We start from the raw sequence: 21,079 nt of genomic DNA on the forward strand, positions 1-21,079 counted from the left end.
CCCTCCTTTTCACTCATTTATAATTTTCTTGTGCAAATAGCTAAGAACGTACCCTGCAGATGCGAGCCCTAGTCTTCCTGCGTCTTCCCGTTCTGGACTGTTTGCTGACTAAGGGCACCCCAGCAGGGGCAAAACCTCCTCAAAACCGATGTGAAAAGGAATACTGCTGGCAGAACAAGGGGACTAAAATCCTGTATCAAATACCTTTCTGTCAAACTAATTCTCAAAGCTTTGTGATCACCAGGAAGTAAGAAAGCAACTTGGAAAAGGCAAGAACACTTTCAAACACCAGGTACTAACTGTTGCCTGGCCCAGCGAACACACCTCACCAAGCGGTTACCTCCTCACCCTGGAAACGACAGTGTTTTCCTAAGTGCATCATCCTGCTGACGTGTGTGATGAAATACGGAATGACGAGTCTGTGTGTCTTTATATTCCTAAGTGTATGTAAAGCACGTTGCCAGCAGGCTCATGACAGACCCAGAAAGGAGAGCATGAAGAAATACGGGATAAAATTCCTCAGAATAAACCACTGTGCAGATTATTAACAACTATTAAAATTATCGACTCTTAGGCAGTTTTTTTACTAAAGAGTGACCAATTTGGGGAACTCAACCAAAACTGTCAATAACCACAGTGAACCTTTAGTGGGAAATTGTCAGTGCTTTTTAATAAGTGTGCCGAGGAGAGTTCAAATCACAGCATAACAGAACTTGTTTAAGAGTTAATGCACCCTGTAGTTGGTGTATCATATAGCAGTATTATTCGATTAGGAAAATTACAGTTGGAAAACATTACATTTTAATTCCCCGTGAGTAAACCGATAACTGTAAAATCATCACTGGAAGAACATGGAAACAGTCAAGCATAACAAACCTACGGAAGGGTAATTATCTCCAAATTTAGGAAGTACATTGATTTACCTGCCTACCCACCTCTTCAAGCCTACGCTTAGCACACGTGCAAAAATAAAACACAACTACTCCCATTATTACTATCATTTTCTTTTGCCCTTAGGTGAGGAACACCTGACAGCTACATGCTGAACCACGCTAACAAAACTAAACCTTTCACTTTCTTTAATAGTAAAATTACCATTATTGAATCATTGTCATAAAAAATGCATTCAAGTACATTACCACTTATTTTAAATAAACACCAATTTGGAAACAATCAACTTGGGAAAAGCTGTATAAGTTTTTTTTCTTTTTTTTTTAATCCCTGATTACATTTCTATTTATTCACTGTGGTAGACTGAAACATTGTATTTTTAGAGACTAACTACCACTTAATTTCTTTAAAAAAACACACACACACAACAAACCTGTGTAATGCAGAACAGCAGTGAAGCAAGAAAACTGTGTGCTTGTCACTTCTTGTCACTGTGCAGAAGAATCGCGATGAAGAATCAGAAGAATCGCGAGAAACCACGGTATTGGTGCCACTCGGTACGGGAGAAAACACCACGAGCTCGGAGCACAGAGCACATGGTTTACTAAGATAATACTCTACGAAACCCAAGGTTGGGACTTTCCCCTCCATTCTGCATTTGGGCCACCACCGCGTTCCCACTGGAGTCCTTGGGAGGCTTTGGACACAGTCAGTGGTGCACATTCCCCGTCCCATAGCCGACAAAGCGTGCAATTAGCCTGGACTCCGGGAGGGCTGGTTGGATGTCTGCAGCTCCTGAGTTTGAAGCTCAGCTCGGTATATCCTAGAGGAATCTGTCCGCCACAGCACCTCGCAATTTCCACACTGCTGTGGTTTCTCTCTCCAACGAAGATCAGACCTAAAACAGAAGCTGCTTTGGGGCCGGGGGCGGGGGGTGGTTTCTTAAATCACCTTAAGTTGGTCAGTTCTGTTTATCCACTTATCCACAATGCTGCCAACTTTGAGCATTACACTTGATGAATGGTATGCATGTTACCTAAAAAGACAGACATCCGAATTTTCTGCAACCTTCTAAAAGAAGTCACAATACAGTAATTCGAGAAAAAACATCTTATCCCTAGGAAGAAAAACAAAACCTACACAGGATGTGTATTTTGCTGAACTTACTTATGTTTATAGGTAAATTACTTACAAAAGTGACACTAGAAAAGAGCCCGCATTCTGAGTACAGTGACCAGAACAGAATATCTATGGCGCTTGCCAATACGCCAGAACTGATCGCGTACCCCTCGGAAAGGGCTTGTACACCTGTCAGCCTTCCGGTGTGCAGATCAGCAGTGGGAGCTGTCTGTGTCTCTCATTTTTTCAATGCCGTCTTCTTTGTGTTCTGGTTTAATTTCATCTTCGCCATCCTTGCATTGAGTGGAATCTTTTTCAGTGACCTGGTCTTTGGTTTGGGGTTCGTGTGTGGAAACAGGATCTAAAACTACAACGGGTCCAGCTTGTTGCTCACGGCCAAAGCACTCGCTCTTGCATCCGGCGTTACTGAGAGGCCTGGAGGAAGAACAGTTACACAAAACAATAAAAAGCAGAGAGAGAAAATATTTGGCTTTCATATTCCTGGATTCAGACCAACAAAAAAACCCCAAATGCTCTAAGTCTAATTAACATGCACAAAGTGGTCTCTGAGGTGCCAGCCATTAAAAGAAAAAGGAGCTATTAGATGACATTAGGAGCACAAGGCCAGAAGAAAGAAGGCGGAAAAAGTCAGAGCAATTAGCTATGGAAGTGTTAAAAAGCCAAATGCACCTACCTGCTTAATTACACACTCTTCTCAAGAAGTGCAAAGCTCCTGGGTGCCGCGTGCGGGCCTCCCTACTGCCTGCTGCCCAGACTCCTGTCCCACCTTCACTTAGCCAGAAGGAGCCATTTAACTCCCCCCCAAACTCCGCCTGTCCCTGGGGACATCTGGGGGCAGACTAGCTCCAAGGAGACCACACTGCTGAGGGAAGCAAGCCACCCCCCATCACGGACGGACAGCTGCGAGACGCGCCCGCTCCTGCCATTACTGACAAGAAGAAAGCTGGTCCGACCCGGGGAGGGGTGAGGGAGGAGCTAGGGCAGACGGAAGAATCCAGAGAATAAGCTAAAACGCTAAGTGACCATAAACTTTTTCTAAAACGGAGATTCATGTTTCTTGAGAAATTTCTTAAGGAATTTTAGAAGCAGTTTCTTTCTCCATGGATACTTCCTTTCTTTCTATTCTGATGCAAGAAGATACTGCTTCTCAAGCTACGTGACAGTTTCCTTGTGTCCATGTGTTCTCTTGCCATGTGTCAGGAAATTAGGCTGTTGGCACCTACTCCTCTCAGGAGTCCTGGTCAGAGGCCACCATCTGAAGGTACTGGGCTACTGACCTGGGGCCTGAAGGTTGAGGGGTATGCCGCAAGCAGGACTGGGCCTCTTCAGATGCATCTGGTCTTCTTGGCAAATGCTAAGATGTTAAGCACGAACCAGCACACCCCCGTCCCACCTCTGGACGTCAGGACATGTAGTGGGGAGCCCACTGCTCGACCCACCCCCTGGAGCAGGCCAGACCCGCCAGTCTGACACTCCCTTACCATCTGCTCCTTCTCCCTTCTTGGACTCAGCACAGTCATTAAGGAATACCGTGTAATTAGCTGTTTAACGTCTGTCTCTTCAAATAAAACGTCAGCATCCACGAAACGGCCTGTTTAGCTTTGTTCACATTTCTACCCCGGCACCTAGCACGGATCCACTTGTGGCATAAATGAGTGGATACTAATCAAGTGTGGGAGGCTCAGAAACCCAGGCTTTGGTGTGAATAGGTCTGGAGGTCTCTCATATGAGACAAAAACAGAACAAATGCTCATCTACTGAGAAAAAGCAGCCTGCAGGATCCAGCCGCAGGTACCGAACACTCAAACCTCACCCACGACCAGGGTCTTCTCACTTTCTGACCAGCACTATGAAATCTGTCCAAAAGCCTAGAAACCACTCCCTCTGGCTACCTGGTTATACTGTCACTTGTTGATGATGAGCAGGTCACAAACCCACAGCTGTCTTGTGTGGCAGTGGTGAAAGCGCTGGGATGGCCAGAAGCCTGAGAGGGAGGCCGGATCCATGCTTTGGGAATCAACAGGGGATGCGGTTTCCCCAGTGGTACCTGGTTTGACCTTCTCAGACCCAGGCAACACCTGGAAGACAGTGTCCACTAGGGTGTGGGCAGAGGAGCAGAACCACTGCGAGAGAGACATGGGCTCTACGATCGGAATTAGTCATCGGGCAAGGGCGAGAGCTAATGAGGCAGTCAGGGAAGTCAGTGGCCTCTGCGTCGGAGGCTGGGCCTGAAGTCCACAGTTCTGGCAAGGAACAGGAAGATGGCAAGAGATCGAAGACAAATCAGAGGTGCATCTGTCCTTCCCAGTCTCCAACCCCCACGATGCAGACAACCTGCAGGACACACTGGAGCCTTCCACAGGGAACTGCACACGTACCTGGTCTAACATTTGGAAAAGCTGGAGTAGTTGGGGGGGATCTGGGAAAACTGGGCCAACTAGGTGATACCTCCCATGAACCGTAGCAGCGCCTGCCCTACGTGGACCCTCCGAGCCTTTAGAACAAAACAAAACAGAAATGACCACTATGTCACTTCTACCTTCTAAATCTCATGCAAAGTTCTCTTGTGGTCAACCCTAACCTGGAAACAAAGGGGCAAGGGGATTTTAGGAAATGAAGCGCCAGCCCAGCGAGTTGTTCCAGTCAAAGCCACAACCAGTGGCAGTTACCAGTCCGCCTCTACCGTCTTGCGGTAGAGCCCACCGCTAGCTAAGTCAGCTGGTCTGCTCTAAGCATGCAAAGGAAGCTTCACCTCATTCTAGATGAGCAACTTCCATCAACCCATACTGACCTTCATCCCTTCTGCAGAGCTACCACGGATGTTTTCACGCCCGTATGTGTCTGCAAGTGAAGGGGGGATGACCACATCCTAAAAAAGCTTTCTGCCTCAGCTGGAGGTGAAAACTTCCAGGGGATGTTCTCAGGGCACAGGTACAAAAAGACAACTGGATATCGACTGAACTGAAGACTCAGAAACCTTGTGTGGTCAGGATGAAATTGGCCTCGAATTGTCTCTGTCCAGAGAATTACTCTTCTTTCCTGAAGTAAGTTTCTCAACTGCAGATTAATCTATTATTAAGTCACCCATAGGCTACAATTTGAGAACTCCTTTGTTGATTATTGCTGAACTTGGCACGGTGGGCACTTTCTTTGAATCTCTGTGCTGAGAGTCAGAGTAACCGATTTCTCCAGGATAACAACCGCTGACTTGGAATCCCAAAGGGTTAAGGTTAAAAGGGGCTATAGCAATCATCGAGTCCAACTGGTCCTTTAACAGATGAGAAAAACGAGGTTTGGAGGGGGAGAACCTGGCCTAGATCATGCAGCTCATCAGTGGCAGAATCAGAACAAGAATTAGGAGCCATCTCCATTTTCCTGCCTTCTCCATGCAGCTTACCCAAAGTGGCTTCTTCTAGAAACAGGATGATGATGCCACAGGTTAATTTTGGCATGTTTGCTGATTTAGGTCTTTCTGACTCTGTTTTCAGATGCATCTTTCAGAGTCTGTCCCTTCAAGCTATCCCTTGCCATTTTTCCCTCTGTGACTGGTAACTCCTCTGGACTTGACACATTAGGCCTATTCCTGGTTCCCATGGGGAAGGAGGGACCTCCCAGAAGGAACGAGGGACCTTCCTCTGCAGCCTCCCTCTCGCTCCACCCCCATCTCACAGGAAGAGCCAGAGAGTGCCAGCAGTGAAGGTGCCAAGAGCCCAGGCTCTTGCTTTGGGCAGCCATAGTGGTAGATTCTAGCAGGTCAAAGCTTCTCCCCTAACGTAAAGTCCCAGGTGCTCAAATGCAACAATCCAATAGGAATTACAGTAAACTATCACTCTGTTCCATTTTTCTGCTTTAATTCTTCATCTGAAGGGTAGTGACCACAAATAAGGAATTAATATTTAGTACTCATGGAGAGTATGGCAGATCTTCTCCTGTATGCTACAAAATCTCCAAGTAAAACTTAGATGTTATAGGTGTTACATAAAGTAAGACTAAGCTCATGTGTTATTCAGGCTGAAAGGCATTACAGACATGAACTAGTCCAACCTTTGCATCTGTCAGATGAAGACACCAAAGACTAGTGAGTTAACTGATCTGCCCAAGGGCACACACCTTGTTAAGGGCAGACACAGGACTAAAATCTTAGCATCTGGATTTCCTGTCTGGTTGGTTGTTTTTTTTTTTTTTTTCCCTTATCACAACATACTGGTAGTCATTTATGATCCATTCAAAATATTTTTATAGATCATTTTAGATGGCTTGCTCAAGAGCTATTCCAAGACAAAAAGAAAAACCAAAAAGCAAAATAAAAGCTAAGAGGCAATGCAGCGATCTGTGCCGCTTTAGGAAGCGGATGGGTGCCCTTTTAGAAAGCAGCTATGCTTCCCCAGCTGCAAGGGGTGGCATGTGGGGCCACTCGGTAGTCAGAGAAAGGACCTGACTCCAAAGCACAGGGCACCAGAAGCACCTGAACAATTGTAAACAGCACTGCCAAAGCTGAACTTTCAGAAAGGGGCTCCGTGATTCTTCAGACTGTGTTACGAGAGACCAAAGAGCAGCATTCTAATTTTTAAAAAAGCACATCATTGTTTGCATTCAATGAAACTCCTTTCAAAATCAACTTTCCACATTCCAATTATATTCAACAACATTCTAGCTAACATTTCGGCTGCAATTCAAATTAACTAATGCCCAAAAGAGCCCTAATAGACGTGGTTCTGAGCTCAATTGAATACAATCAAAGCTCATGAAATGAAGGGGGAAATGCTTATTTCATGCAAATTCTGCATATCACTCAAGCTTAATTTTACTGATAATATAAAGGTGGGACATTTTGAACATTACAGTGAATGAAACTTTTAAGCAGTGAGAGTTATTTTATAAAATGCTACCTCTGAAAAGCTGATTGCCAAACAGTATAAAAATGGTTTGAGGCATAAATGCCAAGTTCATTTCTACTTCACTTCTGAGGTAACTATCTTTCAAATCGCAACAGCTGGACTATTTAACACAATCTGGTGAATCAAAGTATAGTTCTTCTCCGGTCTCCCAGTGGGACGTCTGCATTAGTCGGTGGCAGCCATCCAGCAAATGACGCACAGCCGGACGGTCTGAACTCTGTTTCATTTACCATAAAAATGAATAAAGCCGCAATCATATTTACCACCTCCAAGGACAGAAAACGGAAAGATTTAAATTCGTCTTTATAAAACAGTTTCCTGGGAAAACTCCAAAGAGGAAGTCAGTTTTTATATTTTTCCCCCTGGTGTAAAAATAAGAAGACTGATTTGTTTTCGAAGCCCTTTATGCAGTTGCTCGAGAGCAGCTCTATAGCAGAGGTGGTGTTCGTTGTTTCCCTCAGACACCCTCCTTTTTCGGGAGATTTTAATACACTTGTCCAAAATCTCCCAGAAGAGTTTCAAATATAAGGTGCAACTGTCTGTATGATTTCCAATTCTAACACTTTCAAATATAATGAAGGTAGAACGAAGCTAGATTCTTTGGGCTTTGTGTATACTTCTCAAAACTCCATTTTAGGTCAAAGAACAGTTTTTCGATTGGGGTCAGCTTCTATCTGGTGAAAAAGTAGATATAATTTTAAATTATGAAGAAAAAAAAACCCCACCATCATTAAACAACAGAATAGATAGCGCCGTGGTTTGAAAATCTGACATCAGCCATCAGATGCTGCTTTGCCCTAAAGATTAACAAGAATTCCTTCTTAACAGAAGTAACAATGGCTGGGCAAAGACGTCTGGGTCCACAGGGAGCCGTACCGTCTTTAGTGGAGTAACTGGAGCAAAGGGGTCTCAGTGCACGGGGTGCAGCTCAGACTGCCGAGCGCGCCCCGAAGACTTGTCCCACTTCCTGTGATCCTAGCGTGCGCTGGACTGTGGACACTCACAGATCCCGAAATCCCCTGGCCCCAGGGAGGCTCAAGAACCCCAGGGCCGTTCTCACCAGCAAAATCAACACCGATAAAGAGGGAACTAAGACGGATTTCAGCTCAGGCAAAGATTCTGAAATGTGTGTGATACTTTTGTGGACTACCTTTTAAGCTTTCTGTAATTTTCCACAACTTTAAGTCACCATGAAAAAAAAATCCATCCAGATCACAGCTATTAAAAAGCAAATGTTATTTAAAAGAAGTATTTTAAGAGACAGGGTCTTCTACAAAATTTACCATATATACCACTGGGTCCTCAAAAGAGCTGCCATGCGTAAAATGTTGCGTTTTCATTTTTAGGCTTTCAGAACAATATTTATAATTTAAAAAATACTTTTCTTTAAATTTACACTTTAAACTCTCTTTTGAGATGGGAAGTCACAAAGAATTCAGTGTGCCACTTTTCATAGAGAGGACAAAGTATATTTCAAATGAAATGTGTTTATTGGGTTCTAGAAGTGAAGTCAATTTATTCTTAGCTCTGAAATTGCATTTAAGTTTTAGTCGGCGACTTCTCTTTGAATAAATTAAAAACCTCCCCTCGGCACCACCATACACAACTAAAAGCAAACACAAACACTGCAGAGGCTACTGAAAGATGCTAAGAAAAAAAAAACACTGCAAAGTAGCAAAGGCAATTTGGTTCTCTCTGCAGAAATGATACATTTTATGCTAAGTCTTAAAATCATAGGTGTTTGCAACTGGAGGCAAATGTTAAGGAGGCAATTAATCCTTTGAGAGACTCGAGGATGACTCAGTGGCATTTTTCACAGTCGTTTTGGGATTTACTCAATAGAACGTTAACACCAGATGTCATACAGCCTCAACAAATAACCTGGAAGAAGGTGTCCGTACAGCGACTCAGAACACTTGTCAGACAATACTGACAGGCGGACCTCTCGGCCAGTCCACAGGGTAACTCCCGGGGTGGGGTTGCGGAGGGGGGAGGAAAAAAAAAGACGAAGTGAGGGGATCTCAACTTCCAGAACATCCAGTTGTTCTGCTAATTTTGTTGTTAAGACTTAATTATCCATGGACAGGCACACAAGGAGAACCTTTGTAGCAGGGCTTTGCCGAGCAGAGCTGCTTCCTGCGGTGTGAGTACACAATTCGACAGCACTAAGATTACAGTGGAGGGCACAGCAAATCCTTTAATTGTATAAGAGCATCAGATTAAGCAGTAACTTCCATGCGGTTCATTCTGCTGGCTAGTAGTCTCTTCTCAGAAGCAAATGTTTACTAAGGACAGGGAAGGGGCCCTCCATTCTCCCTTCCACACCATGGGCACACACACACACACACACACACACAAAGGAAGAGAAAGGAGGAGAGGGGGAGATGAGGCAATGGTGTGCGACGAAAAAACAGGAAAAAAACCCACCCCTCCCACCACAGGGACTAAAAGAACTCTGTTTTCCATTTGAACAAAATGTTGACCCCCACCTCCCTCAAGGAATAGGTATATGACCAGCCAAATTCATTTCCAGCTGAGGTCAATGTTTGGGAGAGAATTTTATGCCAAGTTTCCCTAAAAATAAGTTAAGAATTTCAATTTCTATTTGAAACCTATTTCAAAAGCTCAGATCCTCCAGCTCCAACACAAAAAAAGCAGTACTTTTCAATTTCATTTTTCTACATTAGTTTTACACTGGAAATAATGACATAAAACTGAAGAGACCAGTTAGAGGTCAAACGATGATAAAATCAATCTTACTTTTAATTCAAAACCTGAAAGGCAATTAGGTTTTTTCTTTCATAGAAATGTCTGACTGATCACAGTAACCAAGAGACATCTAAAATTTGTCTTTTATCAACTACCCTTTGCTATTCAGTTAATGGCTTAAACAAGATGAACTCCCACAAAAATAAATCTGTATGGGGACAAAAGACACACATATTTAGAGACACCATAGATCTACAAATTAAATGCAAATTATAATAAAAATGGTTTCATCAGAAATGGACATTTTTCTACTGAAACTGAATTCCGGTCACTGATACCTGGGCTTTTGTTTTTAAAATTCTTGTAGGGCACAGTGTGGCCTGTTTTGACCTCCCGAACAAAAAAACGCAAGCTAGCTGCCTCTCATGGCTAAAAAGTACAAGTTTGACAAAGCTCAGAGTTCTGGGGGAGATCTGGGGTTGAAAAGAAGCATGATGAGTGAGAGAAGCGTTCACTGGAAGAGACTCTGGCAAATGCAGCTTTACCCTGTCTCTGAGAATGAGAGCCAAGAGATGAAGACCCAGCTGTGAAATCACTGAGAGGTACACCAGTGATGATGGAACCTGAGTCCACTTTCAAATGGGTTCTCTCCTCTCTCTAAAGCAAGGTGTTATAGAAGTAACTAGATGAAATGAACAATCATGCCTTGTTTAGCTGTGACTGTCAGGACATTCACCCTCCTGGAAGTGTTTATAGGAAAAGTGAGCATGGATGAATAAAGCTCAGTAGGGATGAGTAACACCCACCTGTTTGTACATGACACTCTTCAGAGACACAGAAGCAAGAGGGCAAGAGCACGAGGTCCCACCTTGGGCCTTTGCCCGACTGTGATGCCTGACTCTTTGAAGATCTGCTCACCTCTTTCTCTATACTGAAGGCCCACCTGTCCTGCCTCTGTTTACAGCCTAAAAACATGACGACCAATGGACACATACGCACAAACTCAAAGGAGCTAATGGGTGAATGACCCAAGATGGAGGTGTCTTAAAAAGTTACAGCATAGGGACACCTGGGTGGCTCAGTCGTTAAGCGTCTGCCTTCTGCTCAGGTCATGATCCCAGGGTCCTGGGATCGAGCCCCGCGTCGGGCTCCCTGCTCAGCGGGAAGCCTGCTTCTCCCTCTCCCACTCCCCCTGCTGTGTTCCCTCCTTTGCTGTCTCTCTGTCAAATAAATAAAATTAAAAAAAAAAAAAAAGAAGGTATAGCATAAAGTTGATATAACAAAATTTATTTTGGGCTATAGAAGGTATGTTTTTGAAACAACTGGATTCACAGTGCTTCACCTCTCTATTATCATATTATATTATGATTTAGTAAAAAGCACCTTTCAAACCCAATGATTAGTCAGATATTTTCAAGATTTTTGACTCCTGGAGAATAAATTATTCTTCAAAATGTTGGAAAATGTCAAAAAAATAAAAAGTGTGTACGTGAAACGTATGCCCACAGATTCTAAAGTCACTGCTACGCCGTGCCCTGCTCTACAGGCTTTTACAGGTGAATATACGAAACCATCCTCGTCTTTCTGACCTTGTGCTCTCTGAAAGAAATAAAACAAGTATCTTTAAAAAAAAATCTGTAATCTGGAATTTTCTCTATTTTACATTGACCATCCCACTCATGGATTAACTTGGATCAATGAGTCTTAAATATTTTAACAAGGTCAGATTTTTACTCTCAATCAACAGGAAAGAGCATGAAAGCAAAATCAGCTTTGTTGGTTGGTTGGTTGGTTATGTATGTATGTATATATGTATTCTTGATTTATTTATTTTGTTTGGCCGAACTCTTCACCTCTCATAGCATGAAGGGAGATTATTATTATCATTCCTGTCTGAATTATAACTAATCAGAATTAATGAAATTCAAGTTCACTATTAGATTTAAGATATTATTACTAGATAATATATACTTATTAGAAATAATTAACAGGACACAAATATTTCTAAAGCTATTATTAAAATGGAAATAATTAGGCTTCTCCAACTCTTGATTACCTTTCCCTTTTTCTTAAAAAATAAATAAATAAAACCCTTGCTTTGCTTAGGCCGGTGACAAGAATGTTAATTTTAATTAATCCTTACAATTAAGTATTAAAGATATCTCTTGCCATCTCATGAGTCCCTAGGAAATAAATCCATGTATTTCTGGCTCCATAATTTACCAGACTGGAGTTACTCAATTATTTGGAACACATATATATGCTGATTTTAGGAATTTATTAAAAGGAAAAAAACTTTCCAGGAATAGCTTGGTGTTATAATTTTCTCATTAAGTGAAGATCTTATGCAGGAAACCCCTTTGTTTCTACTCTTTTAAAACCCTTCTTAGTAGGTTTCCACTCTTTCCTATCTACCTGAGGCCATACAAGTAAGCATAGCTGAATCTTTCCTCTAAAATTGGGCATGCTATTGTCTCTGATAACTTTATCTTGTGTAGGTACAAAGATGCAGAAGTTATACAAAACTGAGCTGACTGGATATGACTTCTGAGCATTAAAACAAAAAAATTTACAAAACCAAAGAAGCCAACCATAGAACACACAAAAATCTCCAATATTTAGCCTGTGCATATGTGGGACTGTTGAATAACAGGGGAAATGCAGGCTAACTGGGTATTCTAATTAACTGACATTCTGCTGTTTTAGTGATACTGAAAATGTACTCATTCATTCATTCAACAAGTATTTACAGAATTCCCAGGATTTTCCCAGGCATTTGAGATACACCAGTGGGCAGACAAAAAAAACCCTCCTACCCTCATGGAGCTTACATTCTAGCAGGGGAGAAGCGGAGGAGGGTGAGGGGAATCAGAGCTTAGAGGAAGAGGAATTACAGTTTTAAACAGGGTGGTCAGGGAAGGCCTTATTGAAAAGATGACATTTGAGCAAAGGAAGGACAGAGATGAGATAAATCAGGTGGTCACCGGGGAGGACACAGGAGGCAGAAGGGACAGCAAAAGCAAAGGGCTAGGGTGGAGTGATACCTAGCCAGAGGAGCCAAAGTAGGAAGATGGAGGGTGGGTCAGGGTGGTAGGGACTGGGGTGTGTGTGTGTGTGTGTGTGTGTGTGAGAGAGAGAGAGAGAGAGAGAGAGAGAAAGTATGTACTAGAGGGTACTGTGACTGTTACCCTCCCTTGACCTTGATTCCCCGTCAAGAGCGGAAAATGCCACTAGGCTGAAACACCATGGTGGTGCAGCCACACATCAAAACAAGGATGAGATCATTAGAGTAGAGACGGTTTTAAAAAGGTAACCACTTCTCGGCCTTTTGGCTAAGATCAAGTGTAAAAAGCAAAGGTAACATTTTGCTTTACAATCGCTGATCTGATTTCCAAGTGCTTTGACCATCCAGGTCTCTGAGATAAGACAATGTAGTTGACTCCACCTTACGGCTGGTCTAACAGAGTGAACTTCTTAGAGCCAGCCTCCAAAATAACCCTTCTTGTTCCTGGCAGCCAGACCAGTTTTCAGGGAATCCTGATACATCACAGGAGTTTTAATTTTCAAAGCTTTCATGTAACTATGTTAAGTTAAACTTCTTGTACTCATTTAAAAAAACTAGGTTTAATCATAAATGAACGAAGTGTGGGTGCCTGTCTGGGAAGTGAATAATTACCAGGTACATACACAAAATAACGGGATTCATTTGGATAGTCTAATTATGCATAAGAAACAGATTTTTCAGAAAGGCACTCTTCTTTGCTAAATGACTGTCAATATGAAAATACACAGCATTAGTTATTTCAGCTCAAGAATGTCAAGAACCGAATAATCAAGCATTGGGTTACAAAGTTTAAAAGTTAATAAAGCGGTACCGAGTATTTGTATTAGTGCTTTAAGTAGCTAAATTAAACTGAAATGTGTCTCTTAAGCAGTCATTGAACAAGCAAGACGAGAAATAAATTGAGCTTCACTTAGGCCTTTATGGCATCTAACAACTGTGTCTGTCAACACACGGATCCTTTTCACTGTCAATTCAACACACATTTTGCAGACCTTGGGCCTGCAATTATTTCATTTCCTTTCTTGGAAATGTAATTTCCACTTACTTTTGGAGAATAAAAGACAGACAAAAGGAGGAAGGAGTTGCAGTATTTTCTGATTAAGATTATCTGTATAAAATGGTAAAGGGAAAAAAATCTATACGCGCACACTGAAGCATTTCTCAACAACTAACCTGTCTCAGCCAAATTGCTTTTGTGTCTGGATATTGGTTCAGATGTAGCCAGACTGTTGATGTCAAATTAGGTGTTAAACAAATTTAATAGGAAAGATGAAGAATGAATATAGATCATCTTTCTGTTAGAATTGTTCAAATGACTCCAGTCAAAAGAAAGGAAACGCATGACCACAGGGGAAGTGTGCTTTTAATTAAACACAATGAAATGAGATAAAACTGTAAATCAGCAAAGAAGGCCATTCATTCCAAAAGAGGGGGAAAAAAAGTTAATAGGGCCAGGGAGAGAAATGCAAGAGCGGAAGAAAATACCAGTTGGCAAAAAGAGATCTAAATTGAATTGCAACTTCGTTTGTCCAGGCTTCACCTTTTAAACTAAAACAGAGCTACAAAAAAAAAGGGTTCTTTCTCTCCTGAGAGAACAGGAAGTCAGAGGTTTTAATTAACCATGATTACAATATTCAGCTGATCTGATTTGTCTCACCTCTTCCTTTTCTTCAAGCGGCAAACCAGCTGATACCCTGGCAAGAGAACTTCAGTAAAACTAATTTCAAAAAGAGCTTGCCTCTGTTATAAAACAAATTGACCCTCCACCAGATCTGTCTGAAACACATTCAACAGCAAGATTAACTCTTGGACAAAGTGCCACTCTCCCAAAGCAAGTCTTCGGCGAGAACTCTTTTTAAGTAGCATCTCTTCACTCTCAGGAGAGAGCAGTATTAAGGCACATCTTTCACTGAGGACCAGAAAACAAGGTTCTAAAAATGTCCCCTTCAAAGTACGTTGGAAGATCTAGCATCTTCTGGAAGATCTGGCATCTTCCTCGACTGCTCATAAATCATTAAGAGGGATGATCCAAGCATTTAATCCTGAAAAGAATGATTAAGTGTCTTGTGATGCTGAGTAATTATCATCCAGGTGAATTGTGTGCGTGGAAGAAGAATCTGATTACCAAACCAGTTTAGGGGAAGGAATTCTCTTTACCCGTATCTGCTCTGGATCAGAATAAGAGCTCTAAACTAGGAGCCTAGAATCACAAGCTGGCTCGTCAAACAAAGGAAGAAGAGTAGTTATTAGCTAACCCGATCAAAATCTCTCTGAAGAGGAAGAAAGCAAAGCAACACACAGTTTAGTCATCACAGATTCTTCTACACACTTACTTAGTAAAGAGCATCATTACTTACTGAAATGTAACCTTGGAACTTGTGCATCCTTCCAATTTACACGACCCTTCACCTGGCTCAGGTGTTGGGGGGGACGGGCTGTTGAATTCTGCCTCCAGAGTTTTCTTGTTCAAGGCTGTTTTTGTTACACTGGATACAGAACCCAACACTGGCATGGATTTGGACTCTGAGGTGGCTAATATCCCGGTTGGACCTTAAAACCAAACACATACCTCAAGTTTAATAATTCCGTGCAATGCTTATTAATATGGTACTGAAAAACAGATTAGCTGAAAATCTCTCAGGAAGTGAGAAGGCCAAGTTTTGTTAAAATTTCGAGAGCATGCTAGAAAATGTTCCTGTTAGAAATATGCTCTGTTTGGGGGGGTACTACCGCTTTTCAGTGCACCAGGACCAAGCTGAGAAATTATGGACAGACCTTTCAGAAAGCACAAAAACCCAGGCCATGGTTCCCTCGCTGACCAGAGTCCTTATTAATACCAGAATTGTGAAAACTCTTTTCTTCTCAGAGCATGGCTTTCTGACAGCCCTACTTGAACCATTTGGCCTCTCAAGAGTTAATTCTTCCCAAAACTCAGCTCTGCGTTTTAAACAGCAAATGGAACAATGTCAAAAGGCTCTTTTTAAAAAGGCTCCTGAAGGCTTCTTAAGCATTAAACAGCTTTTATGAACATTTTCATTTTAATGTGATTGAGAAGTAAGTGGATTTATTTCCTGTTAAAATACAGACACAGGATTCTAAAAATTAAGTGGCAAAGAGTTTGGCTGTTTATCTTTTGGACCTTTCTGCTCTTTGGGATCAGTCTAAATGACTGTAATAGGGCTCGTTACTGAAATTATTGGCGTACCAATCCAAAAATCCTGGGCCCTGAAGCGAAGTTCTTCCGTTACTTGTTTTCTATCTTTAGTCAGAAAGACCTTACCCTAGCCAGCTTTTTCCAAAGCAAGATTCCAATATGTCTTCCTTGAAACCTCAGAAGAAATCTTTGTAAAACATATTTATGTACTAAGTCGTAAATGTGTATGGATAAAATTAAGCTGGGGGACAACCTTGAGAGGTACCACTGTAAAGAGGACAAAACTTGGGAGTCATTCCTTCACAAGTGGCAAATCATCTCCTAAAATGGAAAGCACTAGGGGGCACAATCCAAAATGCTAGCTGATCCTTGGTCGTTAATGTTAAACTCTGGCCTGTTCTCCTCACATCTGCATGTGAATGTGTCTGACGTATCCCAACAGTATAACCTATCAGCTCCCAAACTGAAGTTCTGTGATGTGCAAAACCTCCCGAAAGAGGGGCTGGGAAACCGTTCTGCCGCTCTGTGGTCCCACCTCCCGTGGCCTCACTCCCTGGGGGAGACACAGACCCCCGCCTCTGGCTCCAGCGGGAAGCAACAGCTCCCAAAACGTCAGTTGCCTTCCTCCTTTATTTCACTTCTAGCAGCTGGGCCGACGAGCCTGTGACATCACTGCATGTCCTGATTCAAAAGACCTTTCCCCTCCCACCTAGGACAAGCCTCCTGGTGCATGGGATGTGGGAATGAAGACAGAAGAGCTGGAAGATCAAGAAAGATGCTGAAAAAATACGAAGTTGAATTCAATAGTTGAATTCAATATTTGCTTCTGAGTCGCTCTAGTCTGCCCTTGGGCAGTTGCTGACTACAAAGCTAGACAGCTTTAAGCAATCCGTCCTTGTAGGAAAGTGGATCTGCTTCTGAAAACACCAACGCCCACTGCCTCTTCTGTAAATGAGGCCCGCTACCAAGGACAGAGAGTGGGTGAGCTGAGCCGAACTCGGATTTTTCTTTCTTTTTCTTTTTTTTTAAAATTTATTTATTTGACAGACACAGACACAGCGAGAGCAGGAACAGAAGCACGGGGAGGGGGAGAGGGAGAAGCAGGCTTCCCGCCGGGCAGGGAGCCCGATGCGGGGCTCGATCCCAGGACTCTGGGATCATGACCTGAGCAGAAGGCAGACGCTTAACGACGGAGCCACCCAGGCGCCCCTATTTCTTTTCGTATGTAAGAAAAATCAGAGTTCGGGGGCACCTGGGTGGCTCCGTCGTTAAGCGTCTGCCTTCTGCTCAGGTCATGATCCCAGAGTCCTGGGATCGAGCCCCGCATCGGGCTCCCTGCCCGGCGGGAAGCCTGCTTCTCCCTCTCCCCCTCCCCGTGCTTCTGTTCCTGCTCTCGCTGTGTCTGTCAAATAAATAAATAAAATCTTTAAAAAATAAATAAAAATACATAATATTTAAGATTATTATTATTATTGCATCCTGTTTAAGCTGTCCAGTGTTTTCCAAGAGGTACCTGCTGCTCTTTGAAATGTCAGCTTGGTAGGCCACCAGCCGAAAGTATCAGATAGGTCTGATAAGAGAAACTAAAGAGAAAGGTGCTTCACTGGCCCCGGAGGGAGATAGCAACTATCCTGGGATCTGCTGTCTGCAAAGCTCAGGCTGCCCCCGCCTCTCTTACCATGCTTCCTTTCTCCACTCTGTGACCTCACATTAGCTTCCCCATAAGCCTTTGTGTGCAAAAGGAAAAAAATCTCAAGAGACTCAAGTGTACCTGAAGCCATAAACCTATCAAATTCATCTCTGTAATTTGCTCCCACCATGCAGTGCGCAGCTGTGCTAACTTTAGCTTCTTACTCCTTTCCCCTACCCCCCCAACGCTTTCTGGATTTTCATTTTGTCATTCCATGACCCTTATAAAAAGGTTTATTTGGCAAATACCTCTAATAGTTCGATGCTAGAAAAACAGTGGTACCATCTAAAAAAAAAAAAGTATGATTTCTTTTTCTAGATGATAGAGTTTGTAAATTTGTTTCCTCCTCTCACCCTCCCCCCCCTTTTTTTTTTGCTTTGGCTACTAGGGAGCTCAAAAGAAAATTTCTACTCAGTTACAAGTCACTCTCCCCAATACGGTTCCTCTCTACTTTGCCAGAGTTCTTGTTTCTCTATCCAAATACTGATGATTCTATTGACTATATACCTTATTGTAATATCCCTCAAACGATACATTGAATATTTATATATTGTGGGGTATAATAAATAAAATGAAAGATTCTCAACCATGCCTGTACAGTGCGTTCCTTTCTTTCTCCATTCTCTGAAATATTCAAATTCCCATCTTGACTAAAATGAAAATGTTTCCTGGTTTCTCCCATTGAACACCAACTCTGAAATAGTGCTGTACATCTGACCGAGTTCACGAGTGAAGTCAGAATGCTTCCACAGGAACAAAATACAAAATGTAAATGACAGAACAAAAATGGGATCCACCCAGTCCTAAACAATAATGATGGCTATATGAAAACTCCAAGGATGAAATGTTGGAAGAAGTGATTGTCACAACAGGGATTCATTGTGGGGGCTGGTAAATGCTTATAAAGCAATTCTAAGAAAAAAAAAATCTCTTACAGCACAGCTTAATTTTCCTGAGAGGTGGTTATTTTGGGGGGGAAGGAATTCTTCTATGATATTAACAGCAGAACTTCCAGACCAAACTAAAACCTGAATGGCTGATTTTTTTTTTTTAAGAAGAAAACAAAAGTTTCAACTTTTTATAATAAAGGTTTGGCTGCTATTCTGCTGCTTCCAGTACAAAGAACCAATTTACTAAATTGTCTGAGTAAAATCCCTACATGGAAACTAGAGCTTGATTAACAAAAACCCAAATCCCTCCTATTCTAGCAACTTAAACTTGGTAAACATGACTCAGTGCAAATTTAAATGGACCAACTGGAGTTGACTGAACCGAGTCTAAAAGATTCATCCCATTAGCTACGGTTGCTGGTTAATTTTACTTTGGAGTAGTTTTTCAAAGCCAGCCTCCTGGCCACAAGGGAAAAAGCTCATATGGGTTTCTGCTAATTCCTGTGACCAAGCTGATGGGGAAAAAAACAAAAACCAAAACAGAAGACATACAAAGTTAGTTTTGAGGTCTCATACATGCACATCACGACCCAGTCTCTGAGCTCCAGACTTGCTCAGATGGTTGCTTCTAGCTGGTAACGGAGCTGACATTTCTCATATGCAGAGACAATGAACAGAGTGCACATGAAGGATAAAGACGATGCCTCTGCATTTGTAACTGATGCGTATTCCTACTCTGACTCCTGATCCCTGTGCACTCACTTGGTGCCATGCACACCACTAAGCACTCTCCATACACTGACTTACTCGATCCTTAGAATAATCCAATGAGGCAGTGCTTCGATTACCCTCGTTTCACAGATAAAGAATCTGAGGCACAGAGGGGTTGAGCAATTGAAGGGCAAGCCGCTCGTAAATGGCAGAGCAAGGACTCAAACTCACGCGGTCTGGATCCAGAGCCTGTTCTCGTTGCTACACTATTGTCAGAGCCCATCCTAAGTATCTGTACATGGGGGCATCTTGCCTTAAGCAAGCCCAATCTCTAAAACCTTGATTACCTGCAAATAAATAAACATATCAATAAGCAAAAATATATAATTTCTAATGAGCTACCTATCCATAAGTACCTTTGCCAATCCAATACTTCTCACTCACATTAAAAAAAATTAATAATTATAAAAGATCATTTCATGTTAGAAAGGGACTGAAAGGCAGATGTTTCGGAGAGGAAGAGCAGAACTGCGGAGAATTCAAACCAGCTTACTACTGCTATCTGCTTCTGCTGTCACCTTTCTGCGACGCAAAATCCTTTCTAACTCAGTTTCACTGTTTTCAGTGTCAAGGGATTTTAAGCTTCTTGAACTAGTGGATTTGTTAAGTGTCCCCTAAAGTGAAAACAAAACAAAAACAAAAACAAAAAGGTTAATGTCTTAATACAATATACAAAAGAATATAAAAATCAAACCAGCAAAACATTACCAGAATTTGAATGGAATTAGGAAACAGAATGAATTTGCTATGTATCTATATATATATATATTATTTTTTAATGCGTGTACCTTCAACAACACAGTGTTGGATCTTTTAAGAAGATGCTACTGAGAGTGTCAGATGTTAGCTTTCGCATCCAGAGAACAGTACAAGAACCCCTCTCGATGAGCTAACTGTGAAACTCAGCAGTGGGAAGGTACCTGCACGTCGATGGTGAAGATCCGGATAGATGCTGATCGATGGTGGGGAGAAGAGAAGCATGTAGTGAACTCACCTTCGAAGGTTTTCTTGACACAGCAGCCAAGAGCTACTGAACCCAAGTCCTCGTGGACTGAAAGTGTGTGGCCGAGTCTTCAGAATGACCCAGCTCCCCACCTGGTGGCACCGTGTGGCGGGTGCCATGGGAGGCACAGGGCGCTCTCGTGCAGCCTGGCCAGAGAAGGGCTGCCCCGAGCATCCCCTGACTTCACTGTGAAGGAGGAAGGGTTACGATGACCCAGGGAAGCAAGGAAGGGCCGGCATCGTAATTCCATATTCCTAACAGAGGAGGCAGTGAATGTATTATCCAGGGCCCGGAAGATACTGAAGGAAACAAGAGATGGCATACAGCTGTGCACCTGCTGAATTTGGTACTGACTTTCAAGACAATGGAGGAAGACCCAGGCGGTGGCTCCCGGCCCTGGCTCCTCTGGGAAGCCTGTTATGGAGGGAGAACTATGGCTTTCTATCTCCCAGGACCAGTCAAGGGTGTGTATAGAACGCTGGGTGACACACTTCTCATCCTGTATGTGAGGATTCAGCACTGCACCATTACCAGGGGTCCAGTTTTCTTTCATAAGAAATGCCCACTATTTCTTTGAAATGGCCTTCCTTAGCTGGGCTACGTGCTTGGGGAGGGGGGAAGCCAGGAGATCCACAATCTCTGGATCTCAGCAAATCAGAACCTCAAGTCTGGCATAACTTGCCAGACTTCATGCCACAGTCAGAGGCAGCTTCTGTCCCCCAAGGCCAACAACCAGGCCAGCCTTCCCACCTCAGCTCACTATGGGTTTGCCTTAATCCTGCTCCTGCCTCCCCTGCCAACTTCCTGAAGGACTCTAAGAATTCTACTGGCTAAAAATGGTAACTCATGTTTCTTCTTTAGCCTATAAA

The 21,079-nt window shown here is 42.7% G+C and overlaps 1 protein-coding gene across 5 annotated transcripts in view; it reads right to left on the reverse strand.

Annotated features, from left to right (window-relative positions):
• Positions 1-643: 643 nt before the first annotated feature.
• The window catches only part of SHTN1 (shootin 1), a 95,150-nt gene continuing 74,714 nt past the window's right edge, over positions 644-21,079 (reverse strand). For all 5 annotated transcript variants that reach the window (XM_045878939.3, XM_045878938.3, XM_064595315.1 and 2 more), the window contains 3 exons: positions 19,701-19,821; positions 15,060-15,252; positions 644-2,445 (listed from right to left, as the gene is read on the reverse strand). In XM_045878939.3, coding sequence (XP_045734895.1) covers positions 2,223-2,445; positions 15,060-15,252; positions 19,701-19,821 — 537 coding nt within the window. In that variant the 3' untranslated portion in view covers positions 644-2,222. The remainder of the gene's footprint in view (positions 2,446-15,059; positions 15,253-19,700; positions 19,822-21,079) is intronic.

Source organism: Mirounga angustirostris, unplaced genomic scaffold (assembly GCF_029215605.1).
Source record: "Mirounga angustirostris isolate CCGP_5_RB_7025 unplaced genomic scaffold, mMirAng1.0.hap1 SCAF_6, whole genome shotgun sequence".
Classification (NCBI taxonomy): Eukaryota; Metazoa; Chordata; class Mammalia; order Carnivora; family Phocidae; genus Mirounga; species Mirounga angustirostris.